This window comes from Aythya fuligula, chromosome 3, assembly GCF_009819795.1.
Source record: "Aythya fuligula isolate bAytFul2 chromosome 3, bAytFul2.pri, whole genome shotgun sequence".
Classification (NCBI taxonomy): domain Eukaryota; kingdom Metazoa; phylum Chordata; class Aves; order Anseriformes; family Anatidae; genus Aythya; species Aythya fuligula.
In genome coordinates, this window is record NC_045561.1 from 12,623,831 (window position 1) to 12,643,428 (window position 19,598).

A 19,598-nucleotide genomic window follows, 5' to 3' on the forward strand; every position below is an offset into this window, starting at 1 on the left:
GTGTTCTAACACCGTGGTTCGTGGTTGCTGTGAAGTATGCACGTGTACTCTTTGAACAGGGCCAGCTCTTGTGCTGTGATTGTCAGAACAGGCAGCTGGGTAACAGTCAGTAACGCAGGTTGCTTCCATTTTCATCACCTTGGTTTCGTTCGTGATGATTCTCATTTGCCCTTGCAGAGCTTTGTTAGGTCTCCCTGAAATTCCTGCCCCTCTTTATTCCCCGGTGATGAAAATAATTGTCCCGTAGCGCTCTCTCGGGAGTCCTTGCACTAAGATCTCTGTGGTATTGTTCCCACTGCTCTAAAATAATGGCAGTCACCTATTTCCTTGTGACAGCACTCCACGACGACTACTTGCCTTCGTAGTCCTGTAGAAAGAACGCTTATTAGAAGCATGCTGGGAAGCCTGAGTAATTCTTCTCCACTGGAGAGTGGCATTTCTCCTTCAGAGCAGTGGTCTTGTTGCTTTTTAACCTCCTGAACATGACTCAATGCTCTTCCCCATCTGGTGATGGCCCAGCGGGTCTGTGGTGGCACACATCCTTTGGTTTTGGACTCTCACATTTAGTGTTTGCAGGGGTCCAGGTGACCTGCAGATACCCTTTTAAACAAAACAAATGCCTCTGCATGAGAGCAAACGTGCTCAGGCTCGGGTTTGCAGTCTAAGGCTCCAGGCTTGTCAGGTTAACACAGCCCTTGTCTGCTGTGGTGTTTGGGGTAAGCGAAGTGAGATGTGGCTGTCACCAATAGCGGTGCTTCTTTGGGTGTTAATACAACAAAAGCTCTGGTGTGTTGGTTATTGTGCCGCTAAATGTCAAGGAGGCAGATTTTGAACCAAGCAATGGGGGGAAAAAAAAAGCTGAACATCTGAGGGAAGTTTGACTTTCCTGATGGGATGTTCAGTGATTCAAACACATGAGCAACAAGCAAAGCCAACCGTGGTCTGTAGGCTGGGAAATGTAAAACATTTGGAGGAGTGAACTGAGGTGCAACTGTTTTGTTTTCTGGGACTTCAGAGATGCTCATCTGAAGAGATGAAGACTTGAACCTAATGTGATCTCTTAAATGCTGAGGTGTTTGGGAGGGACAGCAATTACTCACCAGTCACTGAAGAATTGGCTACCAAACTGCACATCCCCCTCAGAGGCTTGGAAAGCCAGCGTTTGACACAGTTTATCTTACTCTTCCATGGCAAGAGGAATGTGGTGTCTGCTATTATGATACAGTATCTCCTGTAGACTTTTTAAATATAAAGGCTGCAACCACATGCCGTCCTGAAACGCATCAGACATCAACTCTGGGATGTCCCAGCTGAGCTTGTCCCATCAGTAACTGCCCTTACTGCAAGCAATAAAAGGCCAAATCAGCTCACCCACTGCCCTGATGCAGCAGGAGTGGCTGTCATGTGCCTGGGAGATTTTTAAAGCAGACTGAGCAGAGCTGGTTCACATCTCTGGTATGTGTCACAGGAAGCTTTGTCTGGCTTCCCCACCTCTTTATTTTAGCCTGTTTTTTTTTTTTTTGGTGGTTGCTTGCATCTTACCTTGCTGTATTTGATGTTCATATTTTAGTCACGATTGTAGTTCATTTCATCCTTTCACACAAAAAAAGAAAGGTCTTCTTGGCACAGTGGGCTGCTCTGTACAACTCTCCAGTGCCTTGGTAACACTGTTTTGTAAGAAAATACAGGTAAAAATTAAAAAGTCCAATTATTCTTTATCTTTTCTTTTGTATTTCAGTGAGGGTCCCATATTTCATTGACTTGAAAAGACCACAAGATCAAGGTTTAAACCACACCTGTAATTATTACCTTCAGCCAGAGGAGGATGTAACCATCGGAGTCTGGTAAGGACACCTGCTTTGTGCAGCGTGCGCTGTGCACCCGTAGTCTTTCCTTTTGTTCTCAGTATTGCGTGTGCAGTATTTTTGCTGTGCATGTGACAGCCTTTGCCTGCTCTGATTTGTGGATGCTCGTGTTTTTTCCCTGCCAAGTGGCTGAGTTCGTGTTGAAAAGCATGCAGATCTCTGGAGCTTGGCTGAAACAAAATTGGACAACCTTTGCATTCAGAGAAATTTCATAATTTGGGATCAAAAAGGCTCTGCCTTGCTACAAAGGCAGACCAGACCCGAGGAGTTAGAAGTTCTGTTATTTGACTGCCGTTCGTAGTTTGTTTTGCACAGTAAATGTGGGGGAAGATGGGAAAACAGGATCAAAGTGTTCAGAGTAGGAGGAAGAATATTCTGTGTACAAAACATATGTAAGGTTTGGAGAGTGGGTGAGGAAGGAACACGCCGTTTGCTCTCTTAGCAGAACAAGTGACAGTGTCAGTGCTCGCTTTTACTCGTGAAGATTTTTCTGGTCCCAGGCAAGGACAGTTAATTTTAGCTCCTTGTTAACCGGGACCGGCTCAAATGACTGGTTCTTTGTTTGAAAAAGGTCTGCTTTCAGCACTTGCCACATTATTAGGCCAGCTCAAACCAGCTTCTGCATCTGCTCCTCGTGACCAAGTTCTACTGTGTCTGAAACCCAGGAGTTTCAAAGCCACAGGAAAGTCCCTGCTGGCTTTGAACAAGAGGTGCCCGCAGTTCGAATGCATACACAAGATCAGCAAACACCTGAAAAAATAGCCTAGACGCTGTGTCAGGTGTGAAGGGAAAGGTGCTGTTGCTTAATGCAGCCAGTGCTGCTGGATTTGTAAGCCGTGGGATTTGGAGGGTTTAGCTGTGGGTATGTACTTTGTGTGTGTCCTCTAAGGCAAAGAGTTTCTCTTTGCTTGGGAGTGTGTGACCTTTTGAATGGGACCTTCGCTGAAGTTTGGAGCCTTGTTTTAATGTTAACATAAGGTTTTGTGTTCACTATGCTCCTGAAACAAACTCCTCAGCCAGCTTTGTTCACAAGCTTGCGGAACTATTGGGGCAGAACAGGGGGTCCTACAGCTATTTGGGCATTTTTCCTCCTCGAAAACTCAATGTCTGGCTGCTGCATGCAAGCAAGTAGATTTTTTTTTTTCTTAATGTGTTTTCCTGCGTGCTGGTTTGTCCTCTGATCATGTCTATGTCTGCGGGAAGGTGTGGTGGATGGAATTTGCCTTTCTTCGTAGGAGAAAGGAATGTGAGCACCTTCGTACTTCAGATAGCTGTAAGCTGGCTCCTTTATCAACAGTTTGAGATGATTGTGGGCATGTACTCACTTTCAGTGTTTGTCTTCTGGAGTAATTACCCAGTTTGAATGCCTGCCTTCTCTTTGGTCTGTTGTTTATCTCTTTCCTTTCCCCACTAGTGTTGAACACATTCTAACAGGCTGCCCAGCTAAGCCTTCTATTGAAGAACAGCTGAGAGTTAAAAATTCCTGGGTTTTCTAGGTTATAGCTTTTCTAGCTGAGAGGTTACACCTTCAAGAACCTAGTGCTTGAAAACAAAATACGTTATCTTCTCATCAGAACTTGAGCACCTGTTTTTCTTGAAATTTCCTTACTCAGCTGTACCTCTTGTTTATCAATTGTTCTTTCCAAAATCAGCTGACTTTGGTTGTTGTTCTGAATATTTGCTGACCTAGCTGTGAATCTTGTTTATGATGTACAAGTCTGTTGATTGAAGTAATCAAGCACCATAAAAGCCTAGGAGCTGAGATTCTTCCTGTAGAACAGCCGGAAGTTCAGTAATTGTGCTTTGGGTTGGCCTGGGAAGTTTGGTGCCTTGCCTAGCCCTGAGTTTTGAAGGCAAAAGTACTGGAGATTAAATGTAGAAATAACACTAGTCACTGGCTTTTTAAAACGTCTCACTTGTTGGCGAGGGATGGCAGCTTTGTCAAGAGTGCGTGAGGGGTTTAAGTCTGGATGAATTGATCAGAAAAACTCAATTTGAGTTGCAGATGCTAATGAGCAAGAAGGGAATAAATATATATGTATTTTTCCTTCTGGATACAGGCACACAGTCCCTGCAGCCTTAGGGAAGAATGCCCGGGGGAAGGACCAGTTGTGGTTTGAAGATGCTTTGGGTTCCAGCCATCCTGTAATCCTTTATTTGCACGGCAATGCGGGAACAAGGTGAGACACAAACCAGCAACAGCTCTGTTAGGCCTTGTGTTTTTTTCTGTCTTGCTACAGCTTCAGCACATTGATTAAAAGGAAAGGAGAAGCACCAAATTGCTTTTAGATTATTATTTTTTTTTAAAAAGCATGTCTGAAGACATGATGCCTCTCCATTTATTGAATGTGAGAACAGATTTATTGCATTATCAGAGAGATCTGATCCTGCAGATGCTTTCTGTCCTCTGCATGCCAGGAGGCTGTGACGCACATTTTCCAGTATAATGGTTTCTGAATCAAGACATGGGATAGTGTTACCTCTTCTGTATATATGCTTTTATGTATATTAAATAAGCTTTCCAGTTCCTTTCATGAGCCTATTTTAGCAATTAACACGTTTTGAGGAAGGAAAATCAGATGGAAAGAGGAAGATAATGTGCTGGTCTGTTTCCTTATTGCACATGTACAGGACATTTGGACATCTGTCTGGAACAGGAGCATTTCTAAAACTTGTAACCTTAGCAGCTGTGGTCAGGTTCTCTAAACTTTCAGGGTGCTAAAAGCCATTAGTCAGTGTGGGGCTTCCTGGGTGTTTTGCAGTATCATGGTTTTCCTGCCACATCTCTGCATGATGCAGAGATTTTGTTCAGTTATTAGTACGTGTTGTTTTTTTTTTTCTTTTCTTTTTTAATATGCATCTTTCAAAGAGTATTGGCTCCTTTCTGAGTTTTGACCGTGTGTTCTTTTGAAGCTGATGGCTGCTTATAGATACTCTGCAAGAGCAGAAGCATTGCTGTAATACAATGCTGTTTCAACTGTGCTGGTAGTGAAGGTTTCCTAGCTTTTACATTGCAGGAGCTTTGCCCTTTTTCACCTAAATTCTTACCTTAGTAGTGTTCTTTTTTCTGTATATGGGCAAAATGTGGAAGCTGCATGCTGTGAGCTAGGAATGCATGAGCAGATGGGCCTTCAGAAACTGTTGTCTTCTCATGCTGATGTGTTACAAGGTTTAATCAAATTGTTGCCTTATTTTTCAAATACTGCTTCGTTTGTTTCCTTGTCTTCATCGGGTGTAGCAAATGATACTAATGGAAACTGCTCTGCAGCTTAATGGTGGTAATTTAGGACCAGTATCTCCTTTTGTGTGCTTATTGATTAGATTTACTTCTTGGCTCCCCCAAGTGTTACTGAGATAAAGTGCTGAGCTATGTATTGATTGTGTACCTCACGTTTTGCTTCACTCTGTGCACTGGAGGAAGCCGGAGTCGTATTGGCTTTGCCATTCCTGCTTTAATGTATGTTGCTGTGTGTTTCCACAGCGTGTCTTCAGTCCCTTGTGAAAGGCCTGGTTAATGCAGCCTGCATCAGTAAAGCTTAAGTAAAAGGCACTGCCTTTGCTTTCTGGGTTGGCTGAGTGGCCTGGAGCTGAGGCAGAAATTATGTTTACTCAATGTCTTTTAAAAAAATAAAATTAAAAAAAAAATGTATTGCACTTTGAGGGATGCATGAGAAGTCACCAGTGCGTGCATGTCTAAAATGGCTTTTCAAGCAAGCGTCTTCTTCCTCAGACTTGCTTGATTCAACTTGACTTCCAAGCAACCCCTTACATTGTGCCCTGAGTGGTTTTGGCTGTGTTAGGTATTTTGTAGCGCAGTTGGAGCTGACAGCTTTTGGCTGGCAAGTGCGTGTGTTCTTCGAGGGCGGTCTGGAAAGTGGCAGTTTGGTTTAGAGGTTGCGCTGACCAAACCAGTCACAGTGGGAATGTTTTAGGGTTTTCATGTGAGTGCAGGCGAAAATGTACTTTTAGCAGTGGTAAAGTTCCATTGTGGATTAGCAGTGTCACAATGGGGACGTATTTTAATGCATGTGATGTCACATTTCCTCTCCTTTCCTTTTTTAGCATCTAGTTTTCAATTTATGAAAAAAACATTAAAGCAAAATTCTTCCCCTGAACTTATTTTTAGTGTTCCACTCTGGTTTTGTCTGCTTGGTCTTTTGCACGTGTCCTTTCTGTCCCTGTGCTAGGAGCCAGGTGAGAGGTTCCAAGGGCTAGGTGCTTGGGTTAATATGGTGAGCTCTGCTGGGAGCAGGGGTTACTGGCTGGGGCAGCACTGGTGGCAGCAGCTCAGGATCTGCAAAGCCAGCAAGGGCAGGCTGGTTTGGATGTATTACAGGCTTTGGAAAAGGCAGGTTGGAGGGGTTGAAAAGTTTGTCTTTACCTGCCATGCGAAGAAATTTAAAGGGAGAAGTCAACTTTTAAACTATATTCTCAGTAGCTCAGCAATGCCTTGGTGTCCTCTTATAGCCTGTAACAAAGCAGTTCAAGTGTTTTTAATGTTTGGCATGCATGCTTGTGTTTAGCTGCAATCCCAAGCCTGTCTCTGGAAGCTTAAATGTTGACATGTGGCTTTTGTTTTTGTTTTTCATTCTCTTCCTGAATCACTTCTGCCAGAGGAGGGGATCACCGTGTGGAGCTGTACAAGGTGAGTGGCTGCATGTTGTCCAAGAGGTTGCACTGATGCAGTCAGACCTGCACGGGCTTGAGGACTGCTCATTACAGCCCACTGCCGCCAGGCAGAGAGCCCCTAGGGCTTTTGGCTCCCTTCTGCCATACACACCCCACACCTAGAGGAGTCTGTAAGCACTGAGCATGCTTCACCACACTGAAAAAATATTTGAAAGGTCTTTTACTTGCTGTTACCTGTCAGCTCCAACCAAACTAACCAGCTTCTTTGCCAGGAATATGTTCAGAACAGTTTATGGGGGGGGAAAAAAAAAGCTTTATTTAATCACAGCCATGATTTGATTGATTATCCTGGTACACTGACTTAAGGTACTTCTTGAGAGTATTGTTTCATATGTTACCAGTCTCTGTATAGTCACTGTTGTGACACAGCGCATCCCTAAGTGTCCCCAAAGAGCCATCATTATTTTTGCTAGTTCGTTTCAGAGGGATTTGAGGCTGTGTTTTTCCTCTGGATTTAGCTTTCATTTCTTTCTCCTTATAATTGGTGTCAGTGTTGGCATTCGTAAAGACTTATTGCAATGCAGCTACTTATGCAAGATCCCCTGCAGTAATGTCTTTTTTTTAATTCAGGTCACTCAGAAAATGCCATTTGGAAGTTTCAAAGAGGCAGGTGATGTTTTTTCTAAGAAAAAAGGATGTGCTAAGTTACTGGAGGTTGGCACACGACAGCTGGGGAGACCGTCATGTATGCTAAGCTAGTTGGCTGACTCCCAGAAAAACAACCTCTGCTGCACTGCATTTTGTGTTGGCCAGCACAGGCAGAGGCAGTAGTTTGGGATTTTGCCCGAACTAGTACTGGACTGCGCCAGAAACTCTAGGTACATGCTTATTCCAGCAGAATGGACCAGGTTGGGTTGCTGGCCCCTCTACTGCTGCTACTCACACCCTGGAAGCAGCAGGAGAAGGCCCTCCAGAAGAGGCTCAGGAGGGAAATAACTCAAGAGGTCTGCCCCTTCTTCCTAAGTGACTGCTTCATGCGAGCAGCTTTTCTCAGCAGCAACAATGAACAATGAGGCTGTCACTGCTGCGCAGAGTCTGTGAGCTGCAGGTGTCTGAAATCCTTGGTCCCTGAGAGGATGCGTGTTTGGAGACAATGATCAGATACAAGCTCACTCTGAGGGGCACTTTCCTCTGCCCTGGACACGTGGCCAGTTAGTTATTCTTTGCTTGAGCCTGGTTTCCAGATATTATGTGTACCAATATATTCAGGCTCACTGTGTCAATATAAATAATTTGTGCTTTGAATATTGCAAGTTAAAACCTTTTAAAACTCAAGACAAGAGTCCTCAAAACCTTTTAAAATTCAAGACAAGAGTCCTCTTCTCCTAGCTACCCTTGTCAGGATCAGCCTACAACAAGCTCCTTTGCAATTCAGACTTGTATGTTGAGGATTTGGCGGTGAAGCTTTTGGTCCTTGCTGCATTGATGTGCTGGGAGAGTGGAGAGCTGATGCAGAGGTTTTTTTTGCCAATCACATGAGATTACCCAACTTCATAGCAACAAAAGAAACAATAGGATATTGTTATAGGGATGTAAGTAATTGCTACATAGGAAACATTTGTCACTGCTGCACTAAACATCCTGGTGAGGACCAAAGGAAACGTGTTATCTCCAAAGGCAGCTGAAGTTTTATTAGTTTCATCTGAGACTTTTTCTGGTTCTAAAGGGAGAAACAAGAAAGAAAAATACGCTTTTAAAAGACAACACTACTTAAACCAAAAGAGGCTTAATAGCCTCGGGGCATAGGATTGGGACGCTGCCAGATTTCTTGCTTTCCCACAGGGAAAGCGCAGGGGCTGTGCTGTGCCAGGCTGTGAGGAGACAGAACGTGGTTTGGGTGGGCGTGCAGGGTGCTGCTGCCTGTGCCTGCTTTGTCTCGAGGGCAGCTCTGCTGTTTGCTGGCTGCTGTGTGAGGGCAAGTGCCAGGCAGATTCCTCTTGCTGCGTTCCTCGTCTCTGGTCTACACGTTCACTTTATGTTGCCTTGCAGCACCACAAAAGGAGAATTCGGCTGTGCCTCTTCAGGACACTCCTTGCTCTTTCCAGGCATGGCCATTCTCAGCAGTGGGGTTTCTTAGCACACTGCTAATTAAAATATCTCTTTGTTACTCGGAAGAGGTGCTGCCAGTGCAGCCAACACATCAAACATATCAAAGATAGCTAAGCTGTCAGCAGGTTAATTAACAGTTGATACTTAAGAATAATAGCTAATAAATTGGATAAAATAAGGAAACAAATGATGATGAGACCTCTCATATGACCAGAAAGTCCTGCAGGGGGAGATGTTCGAGGCTTCTTCATCACTTTCCCTTCCCCAGGTAGCACAGAAGACTATGTAGATCCAGCTAAGTATCTGTTGTGTAACTTTGCTTTCACTGCTCTGTTTGATTTTATCATCATATAAGTAAACATGAAAAGGGAAAGACTGAATACAGTCTTCTGATCTGCAAATCATTTTTAATGGTCTGGACAAGGTTGGATTGTACGTGGTGACTTAGCACTAAAATCCCATTGCGAAGCTGAAAACCGGGCTCTGCAAGAAAGCACTTTGTGCCCTGCATCTCAGGGGCTCCAATACACAAGTGGACATACCTAAAGTGATGTTTAGTAATTCTGGTGGAGTCAGCAGTCCTGCAGCACCTAATGGATTCATTAATATCTTACCTGCTTATTGTGCTGTTGTTACCCAGTTTGCAGTGGCGTGCACCCAACAGCTAATGCTGGAAGCCCAGCTGGTGGTGCAAGGAGCCCTGAAGGCAGCAAGTGTTGTAAACCCAGCAGATGCCCAAATTGCTACGGCAGCCCAAAGGATGCATCACTGCTCCTGCCTGCAGTCCCCCTGAGGGCAGTGTCTTGTGGTTGCAGGAGTTCTGAACTTGGCCGGGCGTGCTGTAGCTCTCATTGTAATCACTACAATGCACTTATTTGTTGTGCAAGCTGCACTGGCTATAAAATCAGACACTCAGCAACCAGTTAATGGGTTATGATGAAGAGCTGTTTGCTGCCCTTGGACCTCTGCAGGTTACCCTGAGGCTGCTGGATGGGTTGCTGCCTCCGAGGAAATCCACTGCTCAGTCCTGGAGACAAGCCATGAGCCACAGGAGGGTTTGCAGTGTCCTTGCTGGGCTCACAAGTGGTAGTCTGCAGCTGGTAAGCTGTCAGAGAGGGAAATTGCAGCCTTGTAGCCCAATGAATGTAGCACTGCTATTGCTGGTAACACGGCTTGTAAAGCTTCTGAGCTTGCCTTGGAGCCCCCTGGAGCACTGTTTTCAGCTGGTTTAGCCCTAACAGCTGCTATAAATAAAGTCTCAACTCAATCTGAATTTAGTAATATTTATAAAAGAAATATTTCTAAAAGGTATAAAAGGCAAGTAAACAGCGCTGGGTGTGCAGGGAGTCTACGCTCCACCAACATGCACACACGAACATCAAACTTCTAAATATACAGAACATTGCTTAACATACTAAACACAAGTATGCCTATACAGACGTACCATCAGGAAAGGTAACAAACAATCCTTTAAGTTCCATAACTTAACAGTCTCCATTTTCCATTCCTTTTGAACAAGATGTCTCGCTTTAAGTTGTCAAGCAACTCGGTCTTCAGGCCTTATGTATCCCGTTCTTCCCAGATCGAAGAAAAGCATATCCATCTCCTTTTCAAGGCCAGTAGGCCTGGGTCACAAGGCACGTCCAGGTCAACAGGGGGTGTAACAGCAAAAGCCTTCGATGGCTGTAGCAGCAGAGGGGCCCATGGCGTAGCAGTCGGGTCAGTAAAGGAGCCCGCAGCTCCCTCACTGTCTGGCAAACCACACGTGTCTGACTGTGGCCCCACAGGGCTCTTTAAGGCCTCAGAGACTGCTCGCCAGGTGCTGAGCGATCCCACTGCAACCTTGTCGTTTTTAGTTGCAGAGTCCCACACCTTGACCTCAGTTTGGTCCCATATTTCAGGCTCATAAACTGTCCGATTGTTAATAAGGAGAATGAGCTGTAAGGTTACCAGGACAGTCTTTGTTCCTAAGGTCGTATGATTCCCCACAATGTGCAGCTGCTGACCAGCGAGGGGCAGTTGTGTGCACGGGTCTGCTTCTCTCAGCTCGAGCTTCTCTCCAGCTCCGGTGCGCCCATTTCCAGCGACTTTCTGGATGAGCTTCTCTGAGCGGTTTGCTGAGTCTGGCCGAACCTATCTTCATGAGGCAATCAAAGTGCCTGTTCCTGTCCTGGTCTCCATTCTGCCAGCCTGTTCCTTTTCACTCCTTTTTCCTGCTTCTTTATTGATGCCCTAACTTCATCACATCGTGTTGCCTTTTGTATCTTGAGGGCAGGCTCCCCTCCTATACCCTTCTCTCCACAGCAGTTCTTTTCCAAACAACTTTTCATTGGTCAAACAACTTTGCATATAACAACAGCAAACACCCAGAAACTTCCATGCCTTAATGGCTGGAGAACAAGAGACCGGAGACTGCATGGAGTCTCCTGAATCACCCTTCTTTGTTCCCTCTAAACTCTTTTACATTCCTGATGGCCTCATCCTTAAGAGTCTGATGTTACCATCAACCATGGGGTTTTCCAACCTCCATGGCCACACTCCCAAATCTCCCCCTTCTTTATTAATATCAGCCATTTTCTCAACACGAATTACCACTCCATATATAACACAGCAATCGTCTCATGACCGGGTGGCTGCTGGCTGTCTGGTTGTGTTTTGCTGAGCTTCGAGTAATGATGTGGCTTGGCTGTGACGGTAACGCAAACAGTACCAACTCCCGCACAGACAGCATTAGAGAGAAAATCTCTCATGTTTCTGTGTGCAAGTTCCAGATAGAGTAACTCTGTGTCAAACGAGATGCTGCTGGCAGCCAGCACAGCAATGCAGGGTAGAGGAGGGCAGTGCAGGCCCCGTGCGACAGCAGAGACCTTGAAAATGGGGACGCAGGCCGTGTTGTGGAGGAGTGCAGGTATGAGCGGGGCTGGGAGCGGGCACAGCCCGGCCACGGGGACAGGGCTGGGAGCAGCTCACCCATGGTCGTGGTTGGCAAGAGAGATGCAGGGCTGGGAGCTATGCAGAAATGGTTTTAGATGTGAGGAAGAGAATGTGTCCAATGCATTTAAAACACGCCCCGCAAGGTAATTGGGGTTGTAACATAGAGTCACAGACTGGTGAAGAGAAAGTAGCTTGTTGTGCGCACCAGAAATGTACAAAGATGGATCCCAAATGGACCTTAGAAGGAAAAAAGGAGATGCTGTCACCATCATAGTCCCCCCAGCAAAGGATTTGGATCGCCAACACCCCTCTCTGTATGGTGCTCTCTCTCTTTTTTTTTTTTTTTCAATGAGATTGAAACTATTAACAGAAATCATTCAGACTGTCAGGATTTTACTTACACTAAAAGCAATGTGTTGGCTTTACACACAATTTCCTTTGGTCCATTAAAAGATTAAGAGTGTAATGCAATACTAAGATGGCATTTCTAGCACGTATCCTACAGAGGTCACAGCAGCAGTTTAATCTTTTTGTGACTAATTTTTATCCAGTGCAGAGCTGTTAGAGTCATACCAAGCAATGGTAGCTCAGAATGCTTGTGCTGTTTTTACCAAGGCACTTTTCCCAAGCAAGTTTACCTAGTGGGGATATTATTTTTACTTGCTTTTAATAGATTTTGCTAGGATTACCCCTGTTAGCGACATAAATCTTCACGATAGAGCAATTGTAAGTTTTAGGTGTATATGTTTAAGCCTTCTGAAACCTGAAACGGGCCTTTGCATGTTGAGCTCACATTAGGGAAGTTTGAGCAGCATAAAGGAAGCAGTTGTACTGTTTCACTAGAAAACCTGAAAGTTTTTGTGTGGCTTTTGTTTGGTTGTATGGGAAATGGTCACTGGGTGTTTGTAGATATCAAGGGTAAAGCTGTTAAAGGGGTGATCTACATCTCAGTCCAGGAGACAAGGGGAGGAAAGCCAGCAGACTGAAATGCCTGCTGCTTGAAAGCCCTGTGCCTGCTACGCTGAAAAGCTCTTAAATTACTCCTTTACCAAGTCGGGTTGATAATGCTATAAATCAGGTCCCTGCACCTTGGCCTGAGGCAAGAGCACGGCCGCTGTGGTGGCCTCTGTGAGAGCTTTCTGTGTGTTTCTCTCCCCTCCAGGTTCTCAGCTCCCTCGGGTACCACGTGGTCACATTTGATTATCGAGGTATGTGGGCTTCTGTTATTGTGAAACACTTGTAGCTATCTTTCTTTTCTAAGTAACAAAATAATTACTTTTCTTTTTAAAGATAATCTCAGGGGAACTGTTGTTTTGCAAACACTTGCTGTTAGCTAATCAGTTGTGGTTACCGTTTCTCTTTCAATTTTAAGTTCATCCTTTTCTTGCCTTTAAATCGTACAAACGAGACATGGTTATTCTGTGATGTGTAACTACGTGCTGCTGCGTTGACAATTCAGAGAAGCTGTATTGGATGTTGCAGATGTTTCTGGTCTTTAAAGCGTTTCCAGAGATCTCAAATTTCCATAACAAAATTATTCCAAAGGGCAACAAAATTAGCAGGAGCTGTGACCGTTTTGCAGCTCTGTGCCACCAGCAGTCGAGTATCTGCTGCTCTTCTCAGAGTTTTATTTGTAGGAGCTTGCCCTGCTTTTCAGTCCTGCTGGCTGGCAGCAGCTTCTCCGGCTGCTCTGTAGGTGTCAGAAGGGATGTGGGATGCTTCCTGCTCAGCGTGAGGTGTGTAGACACCGTGTAATAGGGATAGAGCCAAATCAGGAGGGTGGAAGATGGCTGGAGGGCCCTGATCGGACAGCTGGACAAGCTGACGTTGCAACAGCTTTGTGCTTGGGTTTTGATCCCAAGGATCCACTTGGTATGCTTTTAGGGACTGCACTTAGGAATTGGTTTTATGCGTGCAAAAGCAGCTGAGGGCTGGGGGCTGGGCTGTTGCGGTCAGGGAGGTACCAGAATAGTGTGGCAGCGTTAGGGATCCAGCTGGTGTTTTTGTTGGTGACCAAACCCACAAAAACCTCTTTACAGCCAGCAGTTACCTTGTCTCAATGACTGCTGATCAATCAGGGCTCTAACCCCAAACTGCTGAGGTGCACAGAGAGATGAGCAGAAACTGCCTGTGCCTGATTCTTCTGCAGGTGTGCTGCAAGGGGAGAGCTGTCTGGCTTTGCAGAGCATTTCACGCAGCTCACAGAGGGACCGTTTGTGTTTCAGGCTGGGGAGACTCGATAGGCAGCCCGTCTGAGAGGGGAATGACCTATGACGCCCTTCACGTCTTCGACTGGATAAAAGCAAGAAGCGGAGACAACCCTGTCTACATCTGGGGACACTCCTTAGGCACGGGGTGAGTATCTAATCCCAGGGGGACTCAGCACCTCCTGACAAACACCACGCACTGACCGTGGGTGAAGGCGCTGTTTGCCACAATCCCCAGGCCGGCTTGGCTTGGAGTCTGGGGCATAGCTGCTGCAGAGCAGCTCCCCTTCTGCGCTCTGCAGAGTGAGAAGGGCTACAGTGAATGACTGTGCAGGAGCTGGTCTCAAACCTTCATTGCCCAGAGGGATACGCTGGAAAAAGGCACTTAGAATCTGATGCTATTTGATCGAGTGGAAGGCGAGTGGGACTGCGCCGATCTCTTCCTGTGGTGAACCTGTGTCTGTGTTCATCTCAGAGCAGAACATCGTGCTGCTTTGATATTCTGGAAGAGCATCCCAGACAGGCTGCATGTGCATGCGGTTTTCCCTTACAAAATGTTCTTTTCCCATCCTGACAAACATATTGTGTGTAATTAATATTCATGTAGGTGCCTGCATGGCTGCACTGCTGGCCATCAACAGTGTTTACGTGGTCATGCTTGGCACAGGGAAGCAGGAACAGTGAGAAATCTGCAGTCCAAAGTGCCTTTTCCTAAATGTTTTTTTTTAACTTTCCTTTTCCACTTAATTCCTTTCCTCTGCCGTCTGGAGGCTGATCACTCTCAGCAGAGAACATGCACTCTAATCCCCTTGATGTGGGGATGAGTGGAGGGCAAACACAAGAAGTGCTTTGAAATTAAACTGTGTGCAGATGAGAGTGTTTGAGTCTACAGTGGCTTGCCTCGCTGTCCAACAAAACGTGGTGCTGGGGCAGGGAGGGGTTTCAGGAGAGTGCCTCTTCATCACCATGATACTAAATGTCATGCTTTGTTTGAGACAAGGCAGATTTTATTTTCTCCTTTGGCTCTTCCTCTTTATTTTTGCTGTGCTCAGGGTCCCTTTCTGGGTTGGAGCATTCCGGTGACATTTCCCAACGCACTGTGATCTGAATGGCCTGTGACTGTAGCCAGCCCAGAGGTTGGGCTTTTTGAAATAAATCCTGTGCTTGGAGGATTCAGCATCTTCTGGAAACGTGTCCATCCCGTTAGGGAGGTGCATGGAGGACACCTTTTGGCTTTCTGGCCCAGCTGTGGCCAGTGTCACCCTTGGATCCCCGTGCTCAGCTTCCTGGAGCTCAGTAACCCTCTGCCCATACTCCTGCCTCCCCCTCTCTGCTCCTCAGCCCTTGTACCCTTGAGGTAGGAGGCATTTTGCACCACTGTGGGTGTGCCAGGAGCCTGAGAGCCGCCTCAAAGAGATCCTGTAAAGTGGCTACGTGGTGTGCTGCTTTCCTGGCCTTGTTCACTTACCTAAACGCAGGTGCCTGATGCCCTTTGTGGGCATCGGTGGGGTTTGGGAGACCTGTGGGAACCAAGTCACAATGCAGGCAGTGTGCGGTGGCAGTGTAGTTGCACATCTGCCCCCTGCTACCACCAGAGCCCAGTGTTTTGCAGAGGGACTGTGCCGGATTAACACCCGTTGTTCTCCTTCCCAGGGTCGCAACAAATCTGGTGAGGCGCCTCTGCGAGAGAGGTAAGTCTGGTGGGCTGCTCTCGTCCCACCTGGCCCAGGTGTCGTGACAAGGCTGTCCTTGGCGTGCCGTGGTGGCAGCTGCTCCCACGAGGCAGGCCCTGAGCCCTGCATTTCAGCACGGTGCCTTCGGCTTTTCAGAAACACCCCCGGATGCCCTGATACTGGAATCTCCCTTCACCAACATCCGGGAGGAGGCGCGGAGTCACCCCTTTTCCGTGGCAAGTACACAGCGGTTCTCCCAGCAGTGGTGTGTAATGGCAAGCTCCCTGAGAGCCTGCTCCTGAGCGTGCTGATAAGAGGGGCTTGAAAAAGGAGAGGAAAAAAGGTGCTGGTGGAAACATGGCCTGTCTCCTTGCAGAGAGCACAGCCAGCAGCTCAGGGATGTTACAGGGACGGCAGAGGCTTGCCCTGTTGCTGCTGCTTGTAACTGTCCTGCTGCTGCCTGCCACTAATGGCAGTTTTTCCTTTCAGATATACAGATACTTCCCCGGGTTTGACTGGTTCTTCCTTGACCCCATCACGACGAGTGGCATTAAATTTGCAAACGATGAGAAGTGAGTGTCTTCCCTCTTCGCTGGGCTTTCAGCTGTGGCTGCAGTGAACCAGGGCAAGCATCAAGGAGCAGACTGTGCTCTCTGCTCTTTTTATGTCGAAGCATTGTACTTGCTGAAGGGATTTCAGTTGCTCTCACAGCCCTGAATGCAGCACAGCTTTGCACTGCGGAGCTTTCTTTTTAATTGGTCTTAATGAGGAGAGATGCAAAAGAGACTACTCTGGGATATGCTAATTTGATCCTGGTGATTTATGCTTTTCAAGTGTGCATTACACGTTAAGCAGTAGCATCAGGACTGCAAAGGTTTGGGATTATTTCTCTGGTCTGCGTTTGCATAAGCCTCCTTTTTGCATAATAACGTCTGCTTTTTAGCCTTTTATTCAAGAGGCTGAGCACTTAGCAGTTGGGTTTCCAGTTGCGAAACCAAACCAGACCTTGGGGGACAATGCCTTGCAGTGATGCGAGCCGCTTTGGGTCTGAGCAGTAAACAGCTCTTCCAAGGATGCCTTCTGCTAGAAAATCTGCAGATTGAATTAATGGTGCTCGTGTAATAGCATTTTCAAGACCTGAACTGCAGTTAATGACCCACAGCACACGTCAGTCACTGCAGCTTCCTTGCAGATCCAGGCGTGTTGCTGCCAGTGCCGGGAGGCTGCTGGGGGCCAGCCCACGCTTCCCAGCCCTGCGTGCTGCGTTGAAGCCTTGCAGTTGTTTGCTTGCTCTATTTTTAACTGGCTTTGCCTGACATCAGTAAGGGGCTCTCTGTGTGTAGGAGTAGTTTTGGGCAGGGAGGAGAACGCTTCCAGTCTACCTGCTCCTGATTGTCATTGTCTGCCTTACAGTGTGAAATACATTTCCTGCTCCCTGCTCATCCTTCACGCTGAGGACGACCCGGTGGTACCATTTCATCTGGGAAAAAAGGTAGGCATGTGGCTCTGCCTGGAGGAAGCGACTGGGGTGGCCAGAATAACGCCCCAGGGGTGTTGATGAAGCCAGGCAGAAAGGCAGCAACAGCAGGACGTGCATAGAAACGCGTGGCCTGAAGGGGCTGCAGGTTCTGTGCTGTCGGAGGGGGCAAATCTGAGGCTGAGCGAGAGGTTGCAAAGCTGGTCAAGCCAGGACCACCCCTGAAAGAGGTCTGGGGACCTGGGGGCTGATTTGGGGTGGGATGGCTGGTTTTGAGCTGGGGGGTGGCTGGTTTGGAGTGACACGTGTCCCTCACCTGCTTCCCCTCGGGCTCAGCTTTACAACATCGCTGCGACGTCGCGGAGTTTCCGGGACTACAAGGTGCAGTTCGTCCCGTTCCACACAGACCTCGGCTACCGGCACAAATACATCTACAGGAGTCCAGAGCTACCTCGAATACTGCGGTAACAGCCCAGCCAGCGGGGGCTCCACGCCATGGGGGGGTGCTGCTTGGGGTCCTGGGTCAGCCCTACAGAAGGGGAACTACAGAAAGGGAACCACAGAAAGCTGGGGAGCGCTCCCCCCTCTGTCTCGGCTCTGCTGTGAGCTGGATGCTCTGGAGGGGCTGTCTGCAGAGCAGCTGCTTCTGCTGCATTTACCTCTTCTAGGTGGGTGGCAGCAAAGCTCGCTGCTGCTCCCTCTAGCTGCAAGCACTCAGCCCCAGTATTTGCCAGGGAAACAGAAGCCACAGAATCCACCAGAGCGTGGGACAACTGAGAGTCACTGCCGTGTTGTTTCTTTTCCTAGGGAATTTCTGGGAGTATCCGAACATGAGCATCATCACTGAAGACTGGCTGCTTGGCAGCGGTTTCCCTTTCTTTCCTTCCCCTCCCTCTCTCTCTCCTTTTCCTCCTCCCTCCCCGTGGGTCAGTCTGCCATTCTTCCATCCCTGGCGCTAACGGAGGTCAGGGATTCCCACTCCAGTCCTGATGTGTACCCTTGGCAACTCCAGCTCCCAGCATCAGCGTCTGTGATGGTAGAAGAAAGAAGTTGGTGGCTTCTTTTTTGATGTGGACGGAGGGGTGCCAACAACCCAGGAGCTTGTACCAAATGGTGAAAAAAGCAAGCACAACAGAGCCTGGCCTGGCCAATCCAGCGCGGTACCACTGAGGACAGACATTCCTAGGACACGTATGTCATGACCAAGGGTGTTTCTTTCACTTCCAAACACTGCTGCTGTTTTTTGGATCACATACAGACTCATTTGTAGGTGAATGGCTTTTGCCGTGTCTCCATACTACAGCTGTCTTGCTTGAGTTTGAGGTGTTCCCTTTCTAGGAAGTACACGTTTTGCCTTCCCTTTTTTCCCGCTAAGTGGCTGTAATTACAAACACACTGCAGATCCAGGTGGTGAGAGGTATTTTTGTTTAGCTCTTCAGTCACAATGTGCTGCAAGTGGTGGGCTAATTGCACACATTTGGAAATAAAGTGAGATTTTTTTTTTTGTTCTTCATTTTCCAACATCTATTTAAGGGAAAAAGATGAATACCTTTTTTTTCCTGTTCCGTACAGTTTTCCTTCTGGACATCACTTCTGCTCCCCTCCCTGTTATCCTCAGTGGAGCTCCTCCCTTTTCTCACATGCACTTCTTAGGAGTGGCTTATACAGATAAATTACAGAGTTGGGAGTTTAAACTGGAAAGCATTAAGCTTGTGTTTTGCCTGACTTCCCCCTTCTGCGATCAGCATGGGCCCAGGATGTGGGAAGGGGTGTCTTCCATTTTCCCCATACACAGCCAGCCAGCTACGTGCTTCCTTTGGGTGGGAAGAACTCTTGCGTTTTTATTTCCCCTCATCTACATCTCAATTCCTTTTAATTTCCTGTTCCTGGTGGCTACGCTGTTCCTCTGTAGTTACAAGCAGGCAGTGACACGCAGTCCTTGATGCAAAAACAAGCCTGGGCTTCTTCCACCTTTCTCCTTCTGCCTCCTTGCTGTGTTCTGGGCACCACGGGCACCTCCAGCAGCAGCTTTCTCTGCCCATCTCACTGCTGTGTTTGGAGCACGCTGTCCAGGAGAGGGAAGTGGTGCTGTAGGTTTAGTCACTAGTGCTCAGAAGCGAATCGTGCTGCCTGAAGGGTCCATTCAGGGGTGTACAGCGTAGTAGAAACTGCTCGGCATGCATCCCCGTTATACCTGCAGGCTCATCCTAGTTGCAAAGCAGACCGTAGCTTGTTCTCGCACTGAGACCCTTCTGCCATTAGCGGGGTTAGCCCTGAGGTTTCTGACCCGTGATACTCATAAGCTAACTGTGCCACTTAAATTATGTTTGATGCACTTGTATTTATTGCACTGACAGAAGAGGAACACTTAACGTGGCTCGGGGGAAGAGTGACCTGCACATTCCAGCTCACGCTGCTGCCGGCAGCTGGCTGCCTTCCTGCGGGGCAGAGCTGAGGGCCCGGCGCGGGGCCGGCGGCTGGCGGCGATCCCAATGCCCCCAGCCCCGGCAGGAGGCCAGTGAGATGCTTGGAACTTCAAACCGAAATGTTTATCTAAAAGTGGTGTAGTTTTAATAAAGGCATTGACTGCTGATCACTTCAGCTCTCACCTGTTTTTGGGATGCTTTCCCTGCTGGGGCAGGCCAGCTGCGTGCGTGGCAGTGCTGCAGTAGGGCTGTGGGGTGGGAGAAGGGGCTTGCAGCTG

At 47.4% G+C, this 19,598-nt stretch overlaps 1 protein-coding gene across 1 annotated transcript in view; it reads left to right on the top strand.

Moving 5' to 3' along the window:
• The window catches only part of ABHD12 (abhydrolase domain containing 12, lysophospholipase), a 37,165-nt gene extending 17,675 nt beyond the window's left edge, over window positions 1-19,490 (top strand). Inside the window, exons 3-13 of the mRNA XM_032185885.1 lie at window positions 1,739-1,844; window positions 3,926-4,045; window positions 6,480-6,510; window positions 12,700-12,745; window positions 13,763-13,892; window positions 15,398-15,435; window positions 15,574-15,653; window positions 15,907-15,989; window positions 16,831-16,909; window positions 17,231-17,358; window positions 17,702-19,490. Of these exons, the coding sequence (XP_032041776.1) occupies window positions 1,739-1,844; window positions 3,926-4,045; window positions 6,480-6,510; window positions 12,700-12,745; window positions 13,763-13,892; window positions 15,398-15,435; window positions 15,574-15,653; window positions 15,907-15,989; window positions 16,831-16,909; window positions 17,231-17,358; window positions 17,702-17,741 (881 nt within the window). The 3' untranslated portion in view covers window positions 17,742-19,490. The remainder of the gene's footprint in view (window positions 1-1,738; window positions 1,845-3,925; window positions 4,046-6,479; window positions 6,511-12,699; window positions 12,746-13,762; window positions 13,893-15,397; window positions 15,436-15,573; window positions 15,654-15,906; window positions 15,990-16,830; window positions 16,910-17,230; window positions 17,359-17,701) is intronic.
• Window positions 19,491-19,598: the final 108 nt, after the last annotated feature.